The sequence below is a fragment of the Aquila chrysaetos genome, chromosome 21 (assembly GCF_900496995.4).
Source record: "Aquila chrysaetos chrysaetos chromosome 21, bAquChr1.4, whole genome shotgun sequence".
NCBI lineage: Eukaryota > Metazoa > Chordata > Aves > Accipitriformes > Accipitridae > Aquila > Aquila chrysaetos.
In genome coordinates this window covers 2003592-2028915 of record NC_044024.1, presented here as the reverse complement: position 1 = coordinate 2028915, position 25324 = coordinate 2003592, and the positions used below count along the sequence as shown (strand labels likewise).

Sequence of the window (25324 nt, the reverse complement as noted above, 5' to 3'; positions counted from 1 at the left end):
CGTTTTACTTACTCTTCTTTTGGAGTTACTTTGAGACCCTCTAGTTTAATTAGTTGACTGTATAGCAAAAACTGGCAAGCAATCACTTACAAGATCTTCTCTTAATTGGATGCTCCAACACCAGCTGTCTCTATCCAAACAAGCTCTTTACTAAGGTCAGCACTCTGGTTCTTCAGCCCTTCAGCTGCACTCAATTTCCACATAGGAGATTTGCCCTTGCAAGAACTCTGGTGTTTCAGGCCCTTTCCTTCAGCTGACTTTATAGTCTAGCCCTTGCCAGAAACAGTCACATATAATCTCCTGGGATGTAAAAGCCCAGGTGCAACAGAACAGTAATGAGCTCCTTACTTCTCCCTGGAGGTGCCATTTAAAATAAATTAAAAGGCAGCTTAATCTGACAAAAATGAAACTTCTTCTTTCAAAACTGCATTATTAATTATTCTTTTCGCTTATTATTTTTTCTCTCTATCACCAGGCAACTGTTTTGCCTACTCTCAGAACAATTATTTACATATGAAACTTCTCCATACAATAAATTCAGCATGCCTGTATCTATTAAAACCAGGATGTATAGTCTTGCAGTGAAATAAGGAAAAGCCAAAAGCTTTTATTATGTCTTTTTAAGCAAACATACATATTGTGTGAAGTTATTGAGTTAACATATGATGATGCATTTCCCAAAGACATGAAATATTGACAGATATCTCTAAGAAAATTAAATTTTCTATTTCCCAACCGGTCCCATGTCAACTGTTGGGGGAAAAAAATGCCAAATGTTGGCACATTCTGACTAAAGAAGCTGTTCTGTTCCCTCCTTAGTTGGCGCATACATTGTTACCTATCCATAATCTCCAAAGGGAGATCCATTGGGGTTTTTATATTTCATGTTCACCTGTTGCATCTGATGGGACCATCCCAGTGTAAGGATTTGTCTACCTGTGTAGTTATGCCCCAGCATCTTTTCTTCATTAACACCATGTATGAACCCACATATTCTGAAACAACAATTTCACACATGGTGTTAATCAGAAGTTAATGGGGGATAACTCCATGTGTAAACATCTCACTAGAAATGCGATTCAGATGTTGGGTCTCCTCCATTTGTAATAGCCTGGTCACTTATTTCATCCTGTGGTGCTGGTAGTGCAGTCTTTGTTAGAGGTGTCTCAGTCTTGAAAAGAGAATCCATTTTTATCTGGGTTTTTATATTGAAAGACTTCTGGAAGGATTCTGATGTAAAGTAATAGATGAAAGGGTCAAAGCAGCAGTTCATTGTTGCAATGCACAATGTGATTGGGTACATTGTCCTCGCAAACCTCTCCAAGGAGCAATTTGCTATTGCTTGGGACCGCACCAGAGCATACAAGAAGAGTATGGAATTGTAAGGCACGAAGCACACGACAAAAATGGCCACATGCACAATGATCATTTTCAATACTTTCTCTTTGTTTGTCCCGATCTGAGACAAGGTGGCAGGTTTCCGGAGAGTCCTGAGAACTAAAGAAGAGCACGTAAGGTTGAGTAGCAAAGGAATTATGAAACCTGCCACTTCAATAAATATAGTGATCTTAGACAGATAGGTTTTCCAGATACGTTTGGAAAAACCTTCAAAACAGGTTGTGCTGGTGTTGGAAATGTTGGTTGTGGAGAACAATGAAGCTGAAATTCCACCGCTGAGGACCAGTATCCAAACACCAGCACAGACTATGGCAGAATTTCTCCTGGTCCTAATGGTGCGAGATCGGAATGGATAGACGATAGCAAGGAAACGGTCAACACTAATGCAGGTGAGGAACAGCATGCTCCCGTAGATGTTAGTGAGAAATGCTGTACCAGAAATCTTGCACAGGCTATCTCCAAAAGGCCAGTGCCTGTTGAAATTATAAAAAATTTTAAAAGGCAAAGTGAACACAAAAAGCAAATCTGAAACAGCCAGGTTTGTCATGAAAATGGCTGTTTCACTTCGCATTTTCATCCGAAAGCAGAAAACAAAGAGGGAGGCACAGTTAGTAATCAAACCAAGGATGAAGACCACGCTGTACACGGCTCCATACAAGTTATACTTAAAGGAATCATCTATCAAACAGGTATGATTGTTGCTGTGGTTTCCCATGCCAAGTTTGTGATGTGCTTCCAAAGAACTTCAAAGTCTACTTCAGTGACATCCATAAAATAAGGCAGTGATCTCTTCTCTTCCTGAAGAAACACATTCCAGGAAGGTTGCTTGACACCTTGCTACCACATCTCCGTCACGAATCCTTTCATCCTAAAGGAGAGAGAAATAGATGCCATCAGTCTTGCAACCTGCTATCACCTAAAGTGGCTGTGCAAGAGAACACATACTCTTTCCTTTCTAAATGAATGGATGTGCAAACAAGACCAGTAATTAGGTTTCAAGGTAGTCTTTAAAAATTTCACTATTATTGGGATTTTTCAAAGTTGAACACAGCAGTTACTGTACTCAGCCTTTCCTTTCCTTCCTCCATCGCTCCCTTGTCCTCCTATTGGAAGGAGAGTGATTGCTAATTCCAACTTTCCACTTGGAAAAGTTTTTCTTTAAAATTTGAGATGGAATTGGCCCAGTGTGTTTGGAAAGAAATTAAATCATGGACCCACGATATTGCCCAGGTATAGAATCAAACAGTCTGAAATGTTCACCTAAACTTGTAACAAGAGGAGAAAGAAGCTGAAAGTTTCAGTGTTTGCTTTTAACTGTGCAGGAATGAAAGTTCTATGGTTTTTCAACCTTTTTTGATGCAAAAGTACTAAAAAAACCCAAACCTATGTTAACAAAGTACTGCTTTGCCTTTTTTCTATTTGAAAATAGGAGCATCCTTAGACATGTTTTTCAAAGTGAAAAACTGAAATGTTGTATTTCAGAAATGTTTTTCAAAAATACTTTCCAAAGTTATGCTTGCCACTTTTGGACAATGGTGCTTTTTTTTTTTTTTTCCCTTAAAAATTTCTGCAAAAATGGTATTACTTTCAAAAGGACTTTTTTTGCAAATGTAAAATGCTTTGCAAAAAGGACTCCCCTAAGTACCAACAGCTTCATTTCATTTATACTCTTTGTCAACGTTCAGAACCTGAAATTTCAGAAATCTCAAACTATGCTCTTATAAGACTTTGTCTCTGTTCAGCAAGCTTTAGAGAATTGTAGAGTTGAAGTAAGCATGCTGTTTGTTGGAAATAAGTGCTTTCTGAACTGTCTTGATGTTCTCTTATTGCTCTTCTAAGTATTGTTTTTAAGGCCTGGGAGGATAAGCAGTTGGAAAGTCTCCCTCACTGGAGTGAGGAGGGTTTGTGAGTTGGAACATGGGCACTGCAGTCGGTACATCTTGGAAATGTGGAGCAAAGTTGGACAACGAAGAGAAAGACCTTTTGCCTTGTAAACTACAGCAAACCAAATACAAAACAAAGTTTGTAATCTTCTTGTAATCTAAGAAACATCTTGGTAGCTACAACTACGGAGTAATTTAGAGAGATGAAACCCTTGTGAAGAGTAGGATCCGTTCCAGAAAGTGATCCTCTGACAGTGTAGTTTCAACAGCAAACATGTAACTGACTCGTGTTAAAGGTTGAAATGGCAACATATAAACAAATAAACTGGGGAAGAAAGCATGGAATCGGGACAATTTGGGATGCAAACTGATCAAAATCAAATGTCTTCCATATGTTTTCCTACTGGAAAAGCTCATGCTGACAATTGTTCTTGCACGCAGGCTGTCAGTGAGTCAGCTGGTAAAATGTCAAGTGTTGAGAAAGATGTAATAGCCACGGCTTTGCCAGATGGAAGGTGCAAGCTCTGCCCTCACCTGGGAGCGCCTGGACAACTGCAGGCTTTACAAAAACCAGCCCTGTGACCCAGAGAGCAGGCAGCACCTCGCCTTTGCCCCTTACAGATTAGTTGGACGTAAAGCAAAAAAGCAGTAAGGGAGGATCCCCAGATCTCGCTTCTCAGAAAGATGACTTTCAAATTACTTGAACCTTTTGACATCAAAAAAGAGGACTTGGAACTATTAGGTCTCTCCTGTCAGGGAGGGTTCATGCTGTCTGCAGACTGAGGCAGTGTCAGGACTGGGGCAGCGAAGTGGTGCTTTGGGCTGGTTTGCTGTTCTGGCTGAGTTTGCTGTGCAAACCTTGAACTACTGGAATTCCCTATGATATTCATAGACAGCTTTGGTACATGCTCTTCACCCAATTTAGTAAATTCTTCCTTCGTTTTAGTTGCGTTTTGAGTTACACGTTTGTGATGATATCCTGTATTAGCAAATGTTCAAACCAGAAGTAGATATGCCCTTATCCGATTGCTGTGGCAATGACAGAGGAGACCGATCCCATGTTGGAGCTTTCCCTACAGCGCATGTAGGCAAGTGCTTCATTATGCAAACTGTACAGGGCTTTGGGGACAGATAGGCAGAGTAGGGAATGGGCTGTGTAGGGGAGCAAAATGTTCCTTGCACCCCTTTGTGCTTTTGCACTTATCTCAGGTTTTTTTCCTACTAATTCATGCCTAAATGAACTTTATTGTGAAATGACCTAAAAAAGATACCAAACATTTAAACTTATGAAAAGGATAGTAGTAAAATCTCAAAGGTGCACTTCCTTTGAATAGGTGGTAATCTAAATAAGCGAAGGTCTCACCTACAAGTTGAAATGCCTTTAAGCAAGAACTTAGATTCAAAAGCATACATGAGCTCCAACAGGAATAGCTGTGCCTCTTAGCTTAACCCTCAGCCTAATGCATTAAATTCTTGGCTTGTAACTCCCTTTCAGCAAAGAAAGAGAGTGCATGTTATCTCCATCAGGAGCAATTTTTGTTTATACTGAAATGTAAACTCCATAAGTAGATCCTTTTCTTCTGCAGTGTGTAAAAACCAGGTGTGCCAGACTCTTCTAGTCCAGGCTTCATGTCTAACTGGGGAGGTCTGAGAGGGATTGGGTGTCCTTTGAAACCTTACAGAGCCATGTGCCTAGGAGGCTGATGGAAACTCCACTTTCCAATCTGTGCACACAGTCCAGGATTTTGGCTGTTCCTCAAAACACAGCCTGACACAGCAGGTTTGAAAGGCAGCTTTGAAATGCTTACCTTTACTACTGACCTACGTGGCTGTTGCCAGCAGCCTGACCCAGATACTCATTACACGGGAGAAAAGATGCTCGATCACTTGATTCTTTTTTCCCTGCTCTGCATCAGACAGCCACAAGGTCAAATACCAGTTTTTCTGGTGTATAAGTCTATGAGAATTGCCTGCCAGCAATTGTTTAGCTAAGTTATGGTCTTTAAAATACAGGCCTGTGTTGTTTACCTATCTAACACTGAAGTGTTTAAACAAGCTGGCAAGTTGCTTTGAAACTCAGCCATGTGCTTTAAATTCTGCAGCATGAGTCCACAGATTTAGTTTTCTGAATGTAAAATTCACTTTCCTTCCTTTTCACTAAGGATTAAAGCAGTAGGATGCTCTTAATTTATACCACGTTCACCACTGCTATTGTCTTGCTGGGAAAAAAACCCTAGCAATACATTTTAAAATGCTGAGTTAAGTGAATATAAAGAAAACCACTTTACTGTTCTGTATTTTAGGCAGGCCAAAACTTTAAATCCTGTATCTAAAATGGGGGGCAGTACATGAGGGCAGGAATGTACCTAGCTGTTATCAGAATTGGTGCCATAACAGAACATACAGCCTGTTTAATGTGGTAATATTAAGAATATTCTCTCTCGTAGCAGGGATGGTACAAGTAAACCTACAGCAGCTGTTGCTTACTCATTTAACCCTGTTATTCTCAGAGTTATGAAGTGGGGTTCAGCAGAGTAGCTGACAGGGTTTACTTCTATTTGCCTTTTATTGTAGAGATATCCCCTGTCCTCCGTGTACTGAAAATAAAGGAAAACTTCTACGTATTACTTCCTATGGTGCACAAGTATCCTGTTTACAATTCTTTTATTTCCTCCACCTGGCACCCCAAGAAATCTTCAAAACAGCCAGTTTGCAGCTTAATTCAGACAAACCATTTGTTAGTACAGAAAATTACTGCAGGTAAAAAGCACACTTTAAAATCAGATTCTGTAATTCTATTAAGCCCATTCTTTCTGCTTCATAAACATCTCATTCCCCACAAGTCCATCAAACTGAGGTCAGAAAAAACAGCATGAAGTTTGGGACTGACATTTTCGCATCTTCACATTTTCTTTTTCTCATGTGAGATGTAAGATGAATGTAACTTTATCAGTCTGAATATGTAGGACATCCTGTGTGTGTTCATTTAAATAACTAAACACTGCAAAGCCTTTTCTTGTGAGGTCTGATACAGACCGAATGTGAAAACCTTTCAAATCTGAAGGATCTCTTTCTAGATTATCGCTATGTATACTCAGGTTATCTCTAAATCTTGAGAGACAAAGGTTTTATGGGTATAGAAGCCAAAACCTGATGGATCAAAAGGTGGGCATACTGGGGTTGGGGGGGGAGGTTCTCTGGGTTTTGTCCAGAAATGTCTCTAGGTTACGGCAGCACTTGTTGTGTTTTGGTATAGTCTCGGACCTTGACCTTGGAAATAAATAAGTATTTTCCTTGGGCACAGCATGTGCTTTATGCCTTCTCTTGACAAGAACTACATTCATTAGAGGGTTTTCACTTCCCTGTTATTCACCCAGTTGGTACAACGATCGTATGATGTGCAACTCACTTCTACAACTGAGCCCAGGGTTACAGCTTTACAACCAGAAACTGTATAATTTCTTCAATTTCTTGGGTTTTATTTCCCTCCTTCATTCTACTTTAATTATGCAGAAGGCTTAAAAAAGGTTTTGTTGGGTTGCGGGGGAGTTGTTTGGGGTTTTGGAAGATTTTTGCACAGATAATTCTGCATGAGGCTATAGGACTTGGATTCTTCCAGACTGGTAGGAGTACTATAGGTAAGGTGAGATATAGTGCAACTGTTTGAATATGGACTTAATAGATAAACAAGAAACTTTTTCTACCTGAAAAAGTAAACATTTCTAACAATCATATGGCAGTGCAAATGAGCAATCGTAACACCACCAAACTATCATTTCTAAAGGCTTACAAATGTTCACTTGAAAACCACAAAATGTGAATTCAAAGAGAGCAAAGCAGCGATGGAAAACACAACAAAACCATCTCACCACTGAGTTCCCCGCTGCTTTGCCACTCTCGCAGTACCTCAGTGCCTGCAATGGGATCTCCACTTACTAATACTTTCTCTTTTCAATAAAGCTTCACTAGTTATTTTTGGTTGCAAAGAACTTTGAGAGCATTACCTGAAAGCAGTTGTGAGAACAAACCTCCAGTTTGGGGGAATCTGGTTGCTGACTTTTCCCTTTTTGAGGCTGACAGGGCAGTAACTGTGTTGCACAGCGATGCTGGCTCCATTTTCCCAGTGCCAGCAGCGTGGGCTTACTGAAAGCTGTACCAGCAACAGCAGGCGTTGCTGGACCCGGCTGCTGCTGCAGGGAAATGGCTGGGGATGAGAAATGGCTTGGGACATCAAGCTTGGGGTTGGTTTTTAAACCGACCAGCTTGCCGAGTTGCTGTGAGCTCTCCATCCTCCCCAGAGCTTCTTGCAGTTTCACAGTAACCTTTGCCTACGTTTCTTCCCCGGTGTGGTAGGAGCAGGAGAAAGGGTGGGATTAGACAGTGGGAAATGAAGCAGCTGCCTGTAAACAAAGCACTATTGACTATATGAAGCGATGGAAAGTAGAAATGCTTTAATCTCTTTCATTTACTAATCCTAAGTGATGAATTTGAGAACAGTAGGAAAGGAGACAGAAGTGTGACTTTGAAGTCCAGCAAAGGTTTCTGTAGCTTCAAAGAGCCATTCTTCCCCGCGTTTTATCAGAGTGAATGCCTAGCTGGTATGCTGGGCAAAGGGGGACATTTTCTGATGGTTAGCATAAAAGACAAGGCAGGAAGGCTTTTATTCATGGCTTTGACGATTATTGTGCAAGGGTCTTCCGTACCACTGGTACTTTCATTCCCCAGTATTTGCTGTGGGTGTAATAACATCTCCCGCACCTGGTGGGAAGGTGAAATCCTGAATTACTCGGGATCGTTCCAGTCAGGTTTCACTGTCTGCTTTTCAAATCCTCTTTGACAGAAGAAAAACAAAGCATGGGAGCCCATGAGGCATTTCTCTTCTCTTAGCCACCAAGAGTCATCTCGGGGACCCGCTGGGACTAGGTGAGAGCGCACCAGCCACTGCTTTCCTCCCTGTCTGGGGTGGCCTGGGCTCTCCGTGAACCTCGCAGACCCTCCAAGTTCAACAGCTACTTTCTGTTGCCTGGAAGTCAGCAAACACAATTGCAGCAGGAACCCAATTTAATTCTTCTCCAAGGTGGAACGGGGAAGTGGAAACTTGAGCCTATCGGACCTAATCCTAAAGGCGCTCTCCTTTTTTCTTTCCTTTTTTTTTTTTTTTTTTTTTTTTTAATTGGTCAGCGCTGCCGTTGTCTCCTAACTGTCCTCTGAGACTTACAAAGCATTTCCTGCTCATGGTGACTTCTCTGTGCTGTATCTGTTTTGTATTGAGCTAATTAAAATGTTTCCTTCTGAAGAGAATAGTGAACTGACTTACCCCATATTCAGACACTGATCCTCAGGGCATGACTCTCTTTTTGTTTTCACTGAGAATGTCTCTCTCCATTTACATCACCCCTTTAACCCTTGACGCGCTTTGGCCTTCCCCATCCACTACGGCCTTCAGAGGGTCTGGTCCGCAGACCAGAAATGACAGAATTTACCCCAAACTTCCCAGCAAAGTTTGCACTATTTTATTCTTGTAAGAGGGACTTTCTTGCTTGCAAAGGAACCTCAATCTGATGATGGAGGACTGTAGGAATGCTGCTTTTTTTCACTCTCAGGTGTCTCACTAAGGGGAGATTGCTTTATAATAGCATTGCTAGATTCAATAGAAGTCCCAATAAGAGAAGATTTAGATGCAAAGAAAAAACTGATGAACTGATGAAAAGCAGAGTTACACTGTTTGACCCAATACTTGAAGATTTACAGGTTATTTTCACTCAGAAGTAGAAGTTGGTGATGGAGGTAGCTATGTCTTTGATGTATCCCTGTTTATTTACAAAGCGTGGTTAAGGAAAAAAAAAAAAAAAAAAAAGAGAATCCTGTTTCCCTGAACCACTGGGGAATCCAACAACAGGACTCAGTTTATTTGCTTATGGTTCCAAAATGCTTTCCAGTCAGCGTCCTGCCCAAAAAGCTTCCTTTCTTCGCTTTCTCTGACACAATTTCCAGTGGTTCCTTGGTGATTGCTTGGCTTTTTGGCTCCTTGTTGCCTTTCCTCGGCTCCTCGCGAGGCGCCTGCAGTCGCATGAAGCCCTCCTTTCACCCGAGCCTTGTTTGACCGCTCTCACCCAGGACCGTGGCTCTGGGCTGGTTCCTCTGCAGTCCCTTTGCTGAAGCAGGAGAGCTGAACTTTCACCTCTGTTTATCCAAAAATTATAGGCCTTTTTTTTTTTCCTTGCATACATTAGCACTAACAAGCTTCCATCTAGCTGCCAGCACCACAGCACAAACACCTATTTCAGCTTTTGCAAGCTAAACTGGGTGCAAGGACGTACGGCTGGTTTCCTTGCGGGTGCTGAGCACAGTCCTTCAGCAGGGCAGAAGGCAATCTGTACTCTGCTCCAGTGCTCAGGACCTTAAAGGATCTGTGCCCTGCGTTTATTTACTGGAGGGAGTTGATAAAACAGGGCTTTGTTCTCTCAAATTGCTTTATTCTGGGGGGAAAGGGGAAGGTTTGAGAAGTCTCTTCTGACAGCAGTATGGACTGGGTGGGTATCGTCAGCCTTAGTTTCATTTGCTCCAGTGGTCTGGCCTCCGAGCGCTGGAGATACATGGTCCCCTCCCGGAGCTGCCGGGCTCCCTCTTCTTGGTGTAAGTTTCTCAGCAAGATATTTGGAGGCATGATTGGGGTTTTCATGTCATCTCCCTCACCCCCCCTCTGGGGGAAAATCATTAAGGTCTTGAAAAATATTCAGTGGTGTATAATGAAAGGATGTGTGAGGAAGCACAGCACACAGCTATGCTGTTTTTCAGCAAGCGTTACAGAGGGTAAATTTGCACTAATGTGTTAAAATAAATAAGAAATCACTTTGCAATGCAAAAATATCATATCTCAGCCAGTGACTGATGTTTCTGCAGTGAAGTTTGTTAGAAATCAGATTTCTAATAATGAGATGAGAGAAGGGGAATGACATTTTGGTATTCTATAAGGGATGCTGCTTTTATGGTCAATATCCATTTACCACGTAAAAGCAAATGCATGCTGGGGTGGAAGATGGTGTGTTATCTGTGAGTTCAAGAAATTAAAATGGGAATATTATTAGGTGAAAATAAGAGCTTCTGTTGTGGCTATCTATTTACAGGCATAATAGGTACTCAAAGTATTATGAGATCATGTTATGTACAGAGAAAGCAATCTGCTCTGTTGCTAGCACGCACCTTTGTCTCGGGGCTTAGGGACTGATGAATGTCCCTCAGTTTCACTTGCCAAGATAAAGAGACTTTCTTTTTTCTGCAAAACCAAACCAAACCATTACAAATAATGCAGAAAACTCTCCTTGCAGCTGGGGTCAGCTAAGGCTAGTTTGGCTCTGGAGTGGTGCGGATCTTTACCCCCTTTTATGGGACTGAACTGAGAAGAAGGTGCATTAGAGGAAGTCTTGCAGAGCCACTGTCTGTTCTCATGAATAAAGAGCTCCTCTTTTCAAGGGACAAATTTGCCTTTCACAAAAGGTGATGGCTCCCCTTCCCTGAGACTAAATCGGATCCTTATTTACGGAGGAGGAGCAACGTGTGAAGGAGCAGAGTGAGCCTCTGCACGCACACTTGACCTGGAAAGACCTATTGAGGCTGGATTTGAGCTCCAGGAGCCATCCTCACCCACCCCAGCCCGTAGACGGGATGGCTCGCTGGCATCTCATTTGTGATCCTGGAGCACTGTGTGAGCCATCGGGCTGGGACCACCACATCGTCTGCGTGCACCTGGCCAGCAACACTCAGGCATTGGTCAATAGAGCCCCGATACTCAAATACGCTTTTAAGCAGAGTTAGGCGCAGCCTGCACAGATGAATCACAAACATTGGCATGAATACGTATGGCTGCAAGCGGCCATGCTATGAGTGCCAATGCAGTACCACGATAACTGAGTCCCAAATTGTTTTGCCATGTACATCTCTCTCCATGGAGCAATCTTCTCTCACCCCTGTTCCAGGAGTAACATACCCTCCTACAGCGCACCCTTACCCCAGGATCTGGCCCAAGGTTTGGGTAAAATTGCCTTAACTCCTGCTCTTGTGCTCCAGCCATGAGGTCACAGGCTGGAGGAGGGCAACCATCTTACAGCTGGGAGTGCATCCTCTCTCTGGCACAAGCTGCAGCGCTCAGGCACAGTGAATGTTGCTCAGGCACAGTGAATGTTTCGATCACTGCTTCTCAGAAAACTGGGAGGCGACCGTTTTTCACGGGTTTTTTTCCCTCTCATTACAATACTCTGAATGAAAGTGAATGGGTAGTTGCATTCAGGCATTAGTTCTGTTTGCCTGTCTGGTACAAGCTGAACTCCTAACTCCAGAATTCGAAAGACACTGATTTTTATCAATTGACCTAACCCCAGTTAAGGAGGAGTCTCATTTTTAGTCTCAAGGGATTAAAGTGAAATGCATGCTCAGCCTCCCCCTCCCTTCCTCCCTCCCATGTTTTTCAGGACTTTCTTTTACAATTCAGAGGCTTTGAAGCCCCTAAAGTTACCAAGGTTAGTTTCCTGCCTGTTTTATTTTAGCTTTCAGAATGCTAATAAGGGAAAGAAGATGGAAAAGTGCTACGAGGGGGGAATATCCTTATCACCAACCTGTGAACTTTGCACTTCCCATCCTCTGGGTTTTACTGTTCTGTTCATATAGGGGAGCAATACAAAACCACACAATTGTCTCCTCTCAAACAAAGATTGAGGAGTGCCATTAAAAAACCCAAACTTTTCTTGCAAATTCTTCTGCAGTGGGCTTATATTGTGTTAAATCCTATTTCTTCTAAACAGCTGTGCCTTTAGATTAAGTATGTTGTTCATCACTCATTTTACTTCTGACACCAGGTTTTCTATCTGTTTAGAGCTGTATTTGACTTTTTCTCACGGAATTTTGCCACTGAGCTTAAAAGGAGTAGATTTTAGCCATAAATGAAAGCCAAAGTGATAAGTTTTGCAGTATAAAATATATAACTTACTTCCTAATTTGTAATACAGTTTGTAGGAACCAGATCTCACATTACATGAAGCTGAAAGCATGTATCATTGTAAACTGAAAGTCTAAGTTTATGCCACATGTACATACAATCCTTTCTTAAGCTTAAAGTGCCTTTATGATACTGACTTCAAGTACAAAAAAAGAAGCCCTAAGCAAGGGATATTTTTTGCAAGTCTGAAACAAACAACAGGGCTAGAAAAGTCCTTAACTTGTCATCTGCAGTGACACAATGAAAATTACAATGTGAATTATATCAATTTCCACTGCAACAGTTTGGAGGAGTAGCTCACATAGTAATTACCTTCCAAAAACTTGGAGATCATCTTTCTCACTTTAAACAGAAACATTCGCCTCTCCCATCCCGACCATAGCATAGCTCAAGTATGAGGAATGAGATCTGGCTGTATAGAAAAAACATTGCTAATCTCCATTGAAATGTACAACTCGAGCCTATCCCTGGCTAGTTTTAACCCCCGGATTTGTCTGAGCCTTCAGATTTCGGAAAACACTACAATCCTTTTTTCAGAGCTGACATGAAATCTGGATGCTTTTCTGTTGAGTTCAAAAGCGAGGAAGCAGAAACTTACCACGGCAGAGCAGCCGGGGCTGAGATCATGCCCACGGCTCGGCAGATTTCAGCCCGATTCCTCCCTGACAGCCCACATTTATCCTTTTTGTGTGCGTGGAATGCAAGCCGAGTTAGTCCCACGCGGAAGATCTGCGCGCTCGACTTTCTAAAAGTTTACCCGTTCATCTTTAAAATCTAAAGCGACTGGTAGTTGTTTGCCTGCCTTCCTTTGTTCGGAGAGGAAAGAAAACTGCTGAACGCTGCAGCCATCATGTCTTGGGAAACGGGACACAAGAATGGGCCCAATGTCTGGGCAGGGTCTGTGGGCTGGGGGAACTCTTGGGGGTCTTGATAGGAAACGCTTTCCATTGGGTAGGGATGTATTATTAGTGCCTGAGCCCGCCCCGCGCCCGGGTCTCTGCTGGGTCCCTCTCGCGGGGCTGTATTCCCTTCCAGAGCATTGCCCAGCCAAGGCAGCTCCCAGTTCAGAATTAGCAGCTTAAGGACAGCCCCACAATGGGTAACGCGGATTTCCTGAGCAATTAGCTGGCGGGGACAGCCTGCGAGATCGTGCCCGCGCCTCCACGCCGGGGATGGTAATGAGCAGGGGGAAAGCTGTTTAAATCTCGGATTTTCCTTCGCATGGCTGTAATTGTTTTTCCTTCCAATTAAAAAAGCGAGGAGGAGAGGGGGGAGCGGGAAAGCGTTGGGTAAGACTAGGAAGCTGCAAAGCAAAGCTGGCCGTGAAAATAAAATGCCTTTCTAAACAGATTTAGAAAGGGGTTGGTTTTTAGGTTGGGGTCGGTTTGGGTTTTTTAAAATCTTCTCAAAGGAGCTGACTAGAACAGTCTGGACTCTTGTCTCCCAGCAGTTTGCTCTGAAAGCCCCGGGTTCCTGCTGGAAAACCTGTAGGCTTTCAAATGTTTAGGGACATAATTACAAATACTCCAGGGAAGCGTGGCTGCTTTTGCCTGTGTAGCTCACCCCGGGAGCTGCTGCTGCCTTTCAGTGAATCTGCCTTCCAGCAGAGCCACTAGCTAAAAGCTTTTTATTTTTATCTCTTACCTTTAATACCAGCCCTTCAGCTAGGGAAAGAGGATCTTCTGGCAGCAGGAGTAATGCAGCAGACGGCTTATTTGCCTCCGCCTGTTTATGCTGTGGAGCAGCTGGTGCCCTTTTCTTTCTTTTTCAGCCCTCTCCAGTTCCATAGGTTTGAAATCCTGAGTCTGCTTTTAAAGCCCAGCCTCCCACCTAACGTGTCTCGCTCGCATTGTGTTTGTCTCTCCTTTTCCTCCACTCTTCTCGGCTGTTCCCACAGGCAGCCAAGGCCAGTAAACAACTCATTGTGAAGCTGGAACTAATGTTATTCCTTGGGCTGGTGGCTGATGCAGCGGTCTCTGACTTGCTTCTGCAGCACGCCCAGCTGCCACAGGCTTTTATCCAGTCGATGCAAATAACTTCCTGAATATCTCATATAACAGCCTAACTCCAGTCTGCAAAACCTCATCCTCTGAGGGCTTACAGTTTAATAAAACATATAAAAACACGAGTGTGGATTTGGATGGCAAATAGCGAAGGTGCAGATGTTTCCTGCTCCTAATGGTCAGAGGTCCATTTTCCTTTTTTCAGCTGGTAAAGATGACAGGCAATCTGGGTAAATTGTGAAGGGATGGCCAAAGACATCGGCCATCACTGTCACTTGTGTACAGATGTGGGGGGGAGTATGCAGGCTGGGAGAAGGCTTAGGGTGCAAAATCCACTAGTATCACCAGTAAACTGGCATACAGAAATAAGCTATGGCCCTTCATGGCTTGTGGGCATTTTCAGGCTGGCTGCTTTTCACACCCCGGGGCCCATTCTTATGCGAGTGTGAGTGCTCTCAGCAGGGACAGATTAAACAACACCTCTGCATTTGAAATCGTCCTTTTTACAGAAAGAAGTGTGGTTTGGATGGTTTGGAGCTGTGTGTACTGCTACAGATTAGAACGAGCTGCCTGAAACCCTTTGCAGATTAACATCTTGTGTCTCAGCCTTCAAAACTACCAGTTGCTGGGCAAACCCATTAGAAAGGAGACTGATTACTCCTTGAAGCATGCAGCATAAATCTTAAAGCAATATTTCTGTGCTTCTTACAGTATTTAGCCTGAACGTGGCAATCATGCCAACTTTGATGCTGCTGGAATTTAACCAGGCAGCTGTACCTGTCTGGGATGTTTGCTTTCTCTCTAGAGTTATTGGTTTAATTAAACACTCCTAACAAAAGTCTTCAGCTGTTGTGAACTTCAGGGGTTCTCAGGAACTGCTCTGTATTATGTTACCTTTAACCTAACAGGAGACCAGGGGTGGTATTTTTGCCCTTTATGGAGTCCATCCTTCTAAACCATTGTAGTGGTTCCAACTTCATATCCATCCGTGGTTGCCATTGAATTCAAAAGCATCTCTAGTGAGCAGGTTATTCAGTCACCTGTTACTCTGGGTTTTTTTCTTTTAAAAGGAACATCTTTTTCTGCTAGCTATAGCCAAAACTAGAAGCTCGAAAAGTGGGATCTCTAGGGTGACCCAAGATGCTACTCTCCAGCCTCTAGAAATCACAAAAAAAATCCCAACATTTTCCCCTATGGGACATAAAAAGGTTTTGGTATTAACGAGAAAGAAAATGTCCCCAGAGCAATATATTTCTGCTCCCCTCTAAGGCACATTTCACAGAGCAATACACATAGGCCTTTACCCTTCTCCACAGCAGTTTAAATAGGCCAAATGCTGTACTATCAATGTACTCTGTATATTTTTTTAAATAAATAAAGTACAAACATTTCCAACAAAGTACCCTTAACATAGGTTTATTTGCCAAACATGAAAAAAGGAGGTGGCTGCCTCTCTTCTTGGTTACAGTTACAGGCAAGTGTTTTCTTTAAAATGGAAAAACAATGAATAGACTCCTCAGCTCTTCATCTCTCCTCTTTGCACAACTCATTTGCTGTCCCCACCCTGATCCCATGGTGTTCATCTTAGACTTGGGACAGGGTGGGATTTAGTGAGCTCTCCTTGTTAAAACATTGGCAGTACATCAATAATCTCTAGTTATTTTGGAAAACAAGGGAAACTGGACTGTTATCTTGTTGAAAACCACGGCTGCTGAGAAGGCATAACATGTTTAAGCAAAAGTTTTACCCCCTGTTTACAGTACTCAGATTTTCTGCTTATGCATAGAAACCCTACTGATATGATACCTCTGTTGTGTTTTTGGTTGTCTGTTGTGTCAGTGGTCTGGTGGCTTTTGGATTGGCATATGATATTTCCATTGATTTCAGCCAGACAGGAATATCTGAATTTAAGGAACAATTTTGCCCAGAAGACTAGCATATTGCATTTCCGGATGATTAACACTTAATTCTTCTGCTGCCAAACATACTGGCTATTTTCAGTCAATTGATGCTTCATTGTGCCAAGATTCTTACTTCAGGGCACTTAGGAGCACTCAAAAGGAGCCAACGAGCAGAAACCAAATCAAAATTGCATTTTAAAGACCACTAGAATATATGGGATAGAGACATTAGCTTTTCCCTTTCCTCCTCTATTCGTTGGCAAGGCTTGTTTCCTTCCTTTGCTTTCTTACAACAGCAGACTTAATTTGTCATTTGGTAGCTAAATATTGCATGGCTTTAGTTAACCCTGATACAGCAGCGCGTATCAGATGTTCCGAGGCCCCACGGAGCCCTCCCTCCCGTAGAGAAGAGTCTGTGAACAAGATTCTGTTAAGCTGCTGTGGTCAAAATGGACTATCGCACAGCACTGGAGTGGTTTAAGGACCCTCCTTGGAGAAGCAGGTAAACCCCATGTTGCCAAAATACCTTCCCCTTGAGCTTACAAACTTGGTTGTATTTAGAAATTTTGGCTGTCTGCAATACATCTATATGATGTCCTGTATCATTTGCTCATCCTATGAGGCACACAGCTTCCTAAGGTCTCATGCTTTTTTAAGCGCTGGCTTTAGGACTACAGCTCCTATGGAATACGGTTAATGTCTGGGTGACCCCAAAGGAAACATTTGGATGATTAAACCAACAGGTTCAATTCTGTTAGAATGGAGTATTTCATTTAAATGTGCCCCAGGAAAGCTAAAGGAAAAAATCAGTAATACTGACATTTTCCTGGGAAAAAAAAAAAATGTTACTTTACAGAAACCACAGTCTCTGCTGGAAAAGATTTTGAAGGAAAATTCCTGAGCAGAGGTAACAGAACCCTTCAGGAGCTCACTAATGCTGCAGTGTTTACTAATACTTAATGGTTTGTCAGTTCTTCCATTTGAAATCCTTTTTGAAGAGTTTTATAACAAAGCCATAAAAAAATCACTTTGGAATCAAGTGGAAATACAAAGCCTCATCCGGTGTATGTTTTTTTCTTTTTTTAAATATGCATTTAGAAGGACCTTTTTTAATGATTTTAAATGCTGTAGTGAGATGGCAAAAAAAAAAAAAAAAAAAAAAGCAAGTGCCCATTTGAATCAATATCCTTGCAATTTTAAGAAGGCTTCATCTGAAAACCCTGGTTTGTCAACTTACCAGCACTTAAAGTTCCATTACTTTCCAATCCAACAGGACTTTTTGCTAATAAATGACAGGATATTTCTTCTCCAAATATTTAGTCAAATCAAAGCTTTTTGGGGGCGGGGGAAAGTGCTACTTGCAGCAGTAGAATGACTGAGTGTCCAGAAAGTCCCCGCTGCTCTCAGCACTGACAGTTTTCTAGTGAACACGGTCTGCTAAAACACAAATACGGTCCATCTGGGTAAGGATTGGATTAACCAATTAACCTGTGATTTGTTTCTCTGATGTTTAGACCCATCCAATAGCAACTCTGCATTCTCATGAGTCCTGAGAGCCTGCCTTTATTAAATGTGCTTAACTCGAAGCAAAGGCATTAGATTATGAGCTGCTGAAATGTGTTTCATTGTGTAAAAAGTAAATCAGAAGTTCATACTCTTTGCTAGGCCAGGAAAACAGAAACTTCTGGTGGCACCAAGTGCCTGAACTGAATATTCCTCCAAAGCATGCATTTTTTCCTAAACCTGTGCTTTTCTTTGCTATGTAGCATCATCAATAAGCTCGAAGAATGTCAGTCTTTTGGACAATGTCCTCTCCATGCCTCGAGGCACGCCTCTCCCTTTGCTTTCCATGTTTTGCAGTAATTCAATTGGGCTCTTCCAAGTGTGTCTCAGTAGTTTCAGAGTCTTTAATTTTTCTTGTCAACGGAGAAGGGATTCATTTTGCAGACTCCCTGCTCATTAGTCATTTTCCCCATAACGTGGAACAATTACCAATTTTGCATGACCAAATCTAGCCGATACTGTCTCCCTTCAGAAACTGCATCCAGGAGTTACTTCAGGCAAGAAAGAAATACCTGATTATTCTCTCCACCAGAACGAGTTCAGAAACTCACTGTCCTAATTTGGTGTGGGACCTGGGTTCATTGATTCTTTTTACTAAGTTCAAAAGGACTCTGCATGCTTCAGAGTCCCCGCTTTAATAAACACGCAGTAACGTATACCATTGTTTTGACAAGAGGCACCCGTTATGCCGAAATCTTATCCCCAGGAAAACAGAGCAGGTGTTTTCCAGCAAAGCTGCTGGGCTGCCTGCGTGAGCCACCGCCAGCACCAGCTGATGAGGAGCCTGATTTCAGAGTTAAGCGACATTGCTCCTGTCACGGTGGAGGATGATGTTTGAATGTGCCCAAGGGGAAGCTGAAACGACGGCCTTTGTCTTCCCATAGCGGGGAGCAGAGCAGGTTTTAATGAAAAGCAGGTGAAATAGAGTAATTTCATTCTTCTTCTGAATCCCAGCGATAGCCAGCCAATGGCTCCTATTCCAGGCATGGTGGAGCCTGGTTTTTTTAGCAAAGAGCGCCCTGTTTGACTGGTGTGACTGGACCTGCAGCGGCTGTTGGTGTCAGCAGGCGGTACCGTACCCGTATTTCACACAGCACAGCTTCCCTGGGCTGAGGCTGTGGGGCGGCTGTAGTCAGACCATAAAATGGCTTCAGTAAGTGCTGCTGTTTTACTGGAGGAAACTGAGTTTCACCAATGAATTGGGAAGGACGAAGAGTGACCATGTCAGGAAGAGCCACTGCAGAGCAGTTAATGAAGCAAGCATAGAACAACAGACGATGCGAGCCAGTGCTGGCTGACTTCCCCATGCAGTAGCAAGGACAGCATCTCGGAGCACAGCACTGGAGGGATATTAAGTTTCAACAAAACAAACCCAAAGGACACGAGAAACTGGTGAATATAATCTCTGTTCTGATGGTAAAAAATCAGAGTTTGAAAGGAGCCTGGAGCACCTAAAACAATTGAAGGCGCAACCGGGCAGGAGCTTGCAATTCTGCTGTGCATGAATAGAAGGAAGAAGCAGCTGAATATCAGGAAACGTTTTCTAACAATGCGGACTATTAGACTTCAGTGGAGACTCCGGAGGGAAGTGGTAAAAGCCCATATGGGCTGAATAATAGAAAACTAGACAAAACCAGAGCGTACGTATACTGGAAAGAAATCTTTCAGTACAGTGATACACAATTCACAACACCTAGCAAACATAGCATTGCTGTTATTAATAACATCTTTGAGATGCATTTTTTGATACACAGATTTAGAAGAGTTCTTGCAAACGAGGAGGCTGCAAGCATTCTGTGCAGGTCCTCTCCCTGCAAGGTGGGTGGTAGAGAAGGGGGAGAGGGGACACGCTGCCTGTCACAGCCCTGCAGTGGCCTCCGCACTGCATTTCACAACAGCGCGAAGCGGTTGACTTGGCTATCCCTGCGCCTAGGAGGAAGCCTGTTTTCTGCACTTTCGTTAGAAATCTCAATTAACCCAAGTCCCGCTCCCTCTAGAGGGCAGCTGCTTCCCTTAGAACCACTTGGGAGAGTGATGTCCCCACCAGCATGTTCTAGTTCCCACTTTAAGTGCAGTCAGTTTTTGGGGCTTGCAGGATTTTGGCTGTGCCGCAGACAGCAGGGTGATGCCGGACGATTCACAGCCCCATCGGGCTCCCCCCACTTTCGGCACTACACCAACCTCCGTGGCTGTATCACTGATGGAGAACAGAAACAGAGCTAAATCAGTAAAATACATCATGCTCTGTAGCTTCACTGTCTTGGAAGCCTCTTGCAGCATCACAACATACAACAGCATAGCTATTATCAGGGAATTAATTGATGAAAGAAATATGCTAGAATGGATGAAAAATATTTCCAGTTTTCATTAGCATCCAAGCTATTGCAGTACCTAGGAGCTGATACAGCCTGCGGTTCCCCCGTGCCTTCTCAGTGGTTGACCCTTTTGAGTATCTTAACCCAAAATAAGACTGTTTTGAGCATGACTAATGCCCAGCTCCAGTGAGGTGTGTGCCATTGCACAGAGCTACGCCGCACGCCGAAGTCCAAACCTTCGCGCCGTACTTCTCTCCTAGGGACTGTGTTAGTAAAGCGTATTAACGGAGCTAATCTTGCCAAGCCGTGTGCTTTTCTGTTGCACAAACTTACAGTCAGACAGTGTTATGCAAATCAAAGCGGTATTATTCGTGTTGCACCACCACTTAACTCCTGCTCTCTACCAGCCCATTGTTGATAGTACTCTGGCATCGCGTCAATCTGATTGCGATTAAGCTTTTTACAAAGCATCGTTCAAGGCTGTCTGTTCTGGTTTTGATTGTTCGTGCTCTGAAAGGTTCTCCACAATGGATGTTCCGGGGAATATGCTACCAGCTGTGTTGGTAATGCCCTTCTCTGATAGTTTTGATAATTTTTTTGTGACTCATGAAGGTTATTTTGGTACTAACTTGTTTGTTTTTCTGATTGAAAAGTGGTTTCCGAGGAGAGAAAAGTACATATTTAATGCCCTAGTGTTATGCAATTTTTTCTGAAGCCTTTTTCTATCCACAGAAAACTTTCTTCTACCAGAGACTCCAGAAAAATGCCTGTGTTCCTAATGAAAGCAGGATGTTATGTGTAGAGGAGCAGTAAAGAGGAAAGATTCTGATACAGATATCAAGGCCTAAGTGTGTTGCCAATACATAAATGTAAAAATAAAATGGAGCCTGCACTTCATTTTGGAAATAGACTATATTTCCAGCTGAAACTTGCTGTCTTGTTTCAGCAGAGTCTGCAATAAAGCAGTTATGACGGTGTACTGAGAAGGAGCAAACAGTCTCTCTCAGCTTGTGAGCAAATGTGGGAAGGCAGCAGCATCCAGCCAGTGACTGTCTTATTTGGGGAAGGTCTGTACCTTGGGATCCTCCCTCCGCATGGAGAGGAGGCTGGTTGGTTAGGCTTAAACTTGGGAGGCTTCTTTTTGATTACATTTTTTCATCCTCTTCTGTCTCAGGACATTATTTTTGCATTTGTGGGGAGTGGGGTGTGGTTTTCTTCTCCACATGAGTTCAATGTGCAGGAATTAGGCTGGACAAGCCTCTATTTTATATCAGCTTATAGAAAATACAGAAACTTTCTCTCTGCTGTGCTCTGTAATTCTGATGTCCTCCCCTGCTTGCAGTCCACCTAACCCAGAAACAATAGGAAAAAGATGTTTCTTTAACGTTTAACTGTTTGACCTAGTGCAGGAATTGCTTGGTACAGGCTCTCCAGCATTTCTTGTTTCTCTTCACTTTGCCCTGGACCATTATATTTCACCTCATAAGTCTGTGAACTGCTATTTGCATCTGTGCTAAAGCAACATAAAATAAACATCAGGTATGCAAATACAGGCATTGGCCAATTTCCTTTTATTTTAAACTAAAGGCAACTTGCAGTAATTTAGTGCGAGTTGAGCATATCAAGGTTTCCCTGATATGAGAGAAGATCCCTCCTCCATTTGACTGAAAAGCCTCATGTACAGAGGGACAGGACCCAGCTCTCTTCTGAGAGCACATTATCTCCATGGAAGCCTGCAATGAAACGTTGCCTTGTGGATGGCCCCAAAACGCCTCCAAAGTGCCCATCAGGGAGCTCTCACAAACCCTTCTTCCTACTGACTCTCCTTTTCAGGACCACAATAGCCTATAACAGACACCTGGCATCCACTGGAAGTCCAGCCTGAAGTTACAAATTTATCCCAAAGCTGCTAGTTAACAACTAGCCCAAAATTCATGCCCAGACTAACGCTGAAGAAATGTGGCTGATGAAAGGCGTACTGCGTGCTGCACGTCGCCAGGTGTCCTCCGGAAAGCGAATTCAACCAGTTTTTCATGGAGTCATCTGGAAAGAAGTTATTAATGGGCCAAACGCACTCCTCAGTGATAGCTTCCACCAGCAAGGAGGCAACGACAAGTACCTAATTACAGGTATCAGCGGCGTATTGGTCAGGGCTTAGCTTAACAGTGTGTCACTGATACAGGACAAGCTGTGCAGCTTGCGAGGTTCAGAAATAAGGATGAGTCCAAAGTTCAGTTTTGAACTGAACTTTCCCACAGACATGGGGAGCTCAGGGAACGCATCTCGGCCTGAGCCACCTTGAAAACGGTATCACCAGTGCTATGATTTAAGATACAGCGGGGTGCTGTTAGCAGATAACAACAGATGGTCTCTGTTCGCTTCCTTGGAGTGCCCAAGGAGGGCTGCAGAGAAGCTCAGGGTGTGACACCTGGACACTGCTCAGCTGCTGCCAACAGGTTGCGGTACAGAGAACGCAGATGTCACGTCCTAGCCCCTGCCATGCTCCGAGGTCTGAGGGTACAGCGACAGCAGTGCCTCGGGATGCCTGTCATGATGAATATTTCAGTTTCTGGTAGAAGGCTGCCATGGGGCACTTCAACACAAGTGGAGAATTTGTTCCAACACTAATGACTTTCTGAGATATGTTTGCAGCTCTCAGCTGCGCATCACATGGAAAGACCCGGTGCCCAAGTCACGCAGTGACTAAGACCCAGCGGTCCTTTTTGAGGAGATGGGTGTTTCTGCAGTGCCATCAGGTTGAAAAAAGAGCACCTAGACAAATAAATACAGAAGATACACTGAATTAAAGCTGCTTTTCTAAAAATGTTTTTACTCCTGAAGGAGAAGTTGCTTGGAGAGGCAGCTTGCCATGTCAGGGGAAAGGCCACCCTGTCTAGGAGCTCCCTAGATAAGAATGGAAATCCTTGTATAACATTTCCCTCTGTTATCAGAGGGGAAGAAACACTTTTAAAAGCATTGTTTTTACAGAGGAAAGCAACACCATCAGGGCAATGACTTTTTTTATTTTACCTTTTCTCTGTTGACTTGTGATGGCCTTCCAAGCCAAGTCTTCAAACCACCCTCCACTGCTGTCCCTTCACTCATCTCTGCCATGGACTCTTTCTGGGTTTGATCAGTTCTTGTTGTAACTGGAAGAGGTTTTTGCTTTCCTGCTCTTCTCCCTCCCTGGCCTGAGCTACCCACCTGTCCGAGGGACCATGTCCTCACCGCTGCCCGTTGCTTCCCATCACCGTGGCCATCTCGCACGCTTTTCCATCTGCTCTCAGGGCACTGAGTCCCTTGCTTCGCTGAATGCACCCTATGCACAGGTTGCTGCACAGGAGAGGCTGGTGCTCTGTATTTGTTACCAGGGCTAAATGTTAGCTAATTTGTTCCCTCAGCAGAGCTGGTGCTCTGCTGGGTCCGGGTCAGGACAGGGTTCATACCAGTCTGCATCCCTCCTTCCGTAAGATGCTCAGAATTTTGACTAAAGTTTTCTTGCCGTTCAGTGCCCTGGGATTTAGTTGCCAAAGTTCCAGAGCCCTTGTGAAACCAGCTGCTCCTCTGAGATTCAACCATATTCAGATGATCCCTTCCCTTCTGGGTTTACGCATTATCTGGTACCACAACAACAGGGGTTACACGTAAAACTTGGGAAGGCTGAAAAGTATCTGGATTTGAATTTGCACTTTTGATTTTTCCTTTGTCCAAAAGCCATTTTTAATGTGGAATTTCTCGGATTCAAAATTCAAATAGCATTCTCATCCAAATGACATCCTGACAGTTTGCGCTGATGCAGACATTTTCACCTTGTAGAATTCCCCATGGCCGATCGCTTCCGAGTGACCAATGCCGCTGCCGCCAGCTCAGCTCCCGCAGGAGCATGCGGCACCGCAGCCCCATTGCACGCCCGCTGCACTGCTCTAGAGAAGAGCCCTCCATGAAATGTGAGACCCTCACTCATAATTCATGGACTTCCTATTTTATCATCACTAAGTGAACAGGGAAGGGCAAATGTATTTCCTGTGACTTGGAGAAAAATACAGGATTTACTCCTAGGTTCATGTCTTCCCCCCTTTACCATCCTTCTCCTGTGGGAGAGGATTTGCTTAAAGGAAGGATTTTACTTAACGTTTAACGGCAAGTGTTATTGACTGAAGCGAATAGACCAAAACAAATAAACCCCTAGTTTTACATAGTCTGATTACAAGTCTTTCCTGCTGGTTGCTAAGTAGTGTCTTGTTTCTTGTGATGTAATTTCACTAATTAGTAATCTTCATGGACTCCTCCAAGGCAAACTGGCTGTGAAACGGGGGAAGATGGGATGCTTTTTTGTTTATGATACCACCAGAGTGACTGCTGTCCAAACTGCGCCAGCACCCACTGCCCTCGGGTGCGGTGCTGTGGGCTTGAGGATTATTTCATCCATCCCGTCCCCATCACTGCCTTTGTGAGAGCCACAGATGTGATGTTCAGCAAAAAGAAAGCTGGGAAGATTTTCATTGATTTCAGCTAGGTAGTGACGCAGCCACGGCCGGCGGGTTTGCTAAGGCTTTGATGGAGCTCTTCTGTATTTGTTGGAAAAGGTTTTTATTAACCTCGTGCAACCAAAAAGCTTCCAAATGGCCCAGTTCCAGACTCCTTCATCCCTGGGCCTGACTCTGCGCTGCCTGTCCCGGGGACGGCTGGGAACATCAGGGAGCAGAGCGCTCGGTGGGCTACGAGAGGCCGCGGTACCCAGTTTGACTGCAATGCACGTTCAGAGTAGGACGGCACGTCGAGGCCACCGAGATGGGTTGACCGGCCGTGAGCACAGCGTGCCGCGGGCTCTCCCCGCTCCCCTGGCAGAGGGACCTCTCCTCTCCTGCAAATCACTCTTTTGGAGCTCTGGCCTGCCAGCGCAGCTCTGCCTGCTCAGGGATTTGGCTGCTGGCACGTGAGCTGCAGCTGTGCAGCTCTGCCTGCAAGGCTGGGGGAGGCTGGGGAGCGCGTTGCTGCTGCTGTGGCATGCTGTGCAGTGTCACCCCAGCCCTGCCAGCCTCTGCGTATCCTTCAGCACAGGACGGTCCTTTCCTCATTGATCACCTCTGCATGCACATCGCCCTACCCGTTTCATTGCAAACCATCTTCTTGTGGAAGAGGAAAGCCCTAATCCTCCTCCCTTTTCTGTAGGCTTGGTGTGTGCGATTTCCCTGCTTGCAGCGAAGTTGCTTTCCCTGCGCAGCGGTGAGGTGGGCTGCAAGGAGCGGAGCTGCAAGGCAGAGCCCAG

General features: G+C 43.9%; 1 protein-coding gene across 5 annotated transcripts in view; it reads right to left on the bottom strand.

Moving 5' to 3' along the window:
- Positions 1 to 587: 587 nt before the first annotated feature.
- Positions 588 to 25324, bottom strand: part of LPAR4 (lysophosphatidic acid receptor 4) — a 29223-nt gene continuing 4486 nt past the window's right edge. The window contains exons 1-3 of one of the 5 annotated variants that reach the window (XM_029997313.2): positions 13918 to 14360; positions 5753 to 5878; positions 588 to 2266 (exon numbers count right to left, since the gene is read on the bottom strand). In XM_029997313.2, coding sequence (XP_029853173.1) covers positions 1067 to 2113 — 1047 coding nt within the window. In that variant the 5' untranslated portion in view covers positions 2114 to 2266; positions 5753 to 5878; positions 13918 to 14360 and the 3' untranslated portion in view covers positions 588 to 1066. Of the gene's footprint in view, positions 2267 to 5752; positions 5879 to 12871; positions 13469 to 13917; positions 14361 to 25324 lie in introns of those variants that run through there. The other 4 variants (XM_029997314.2, XM_029997312.2, XM_029997311.2 and 1 more) reach the window with 4 other exon arrangements.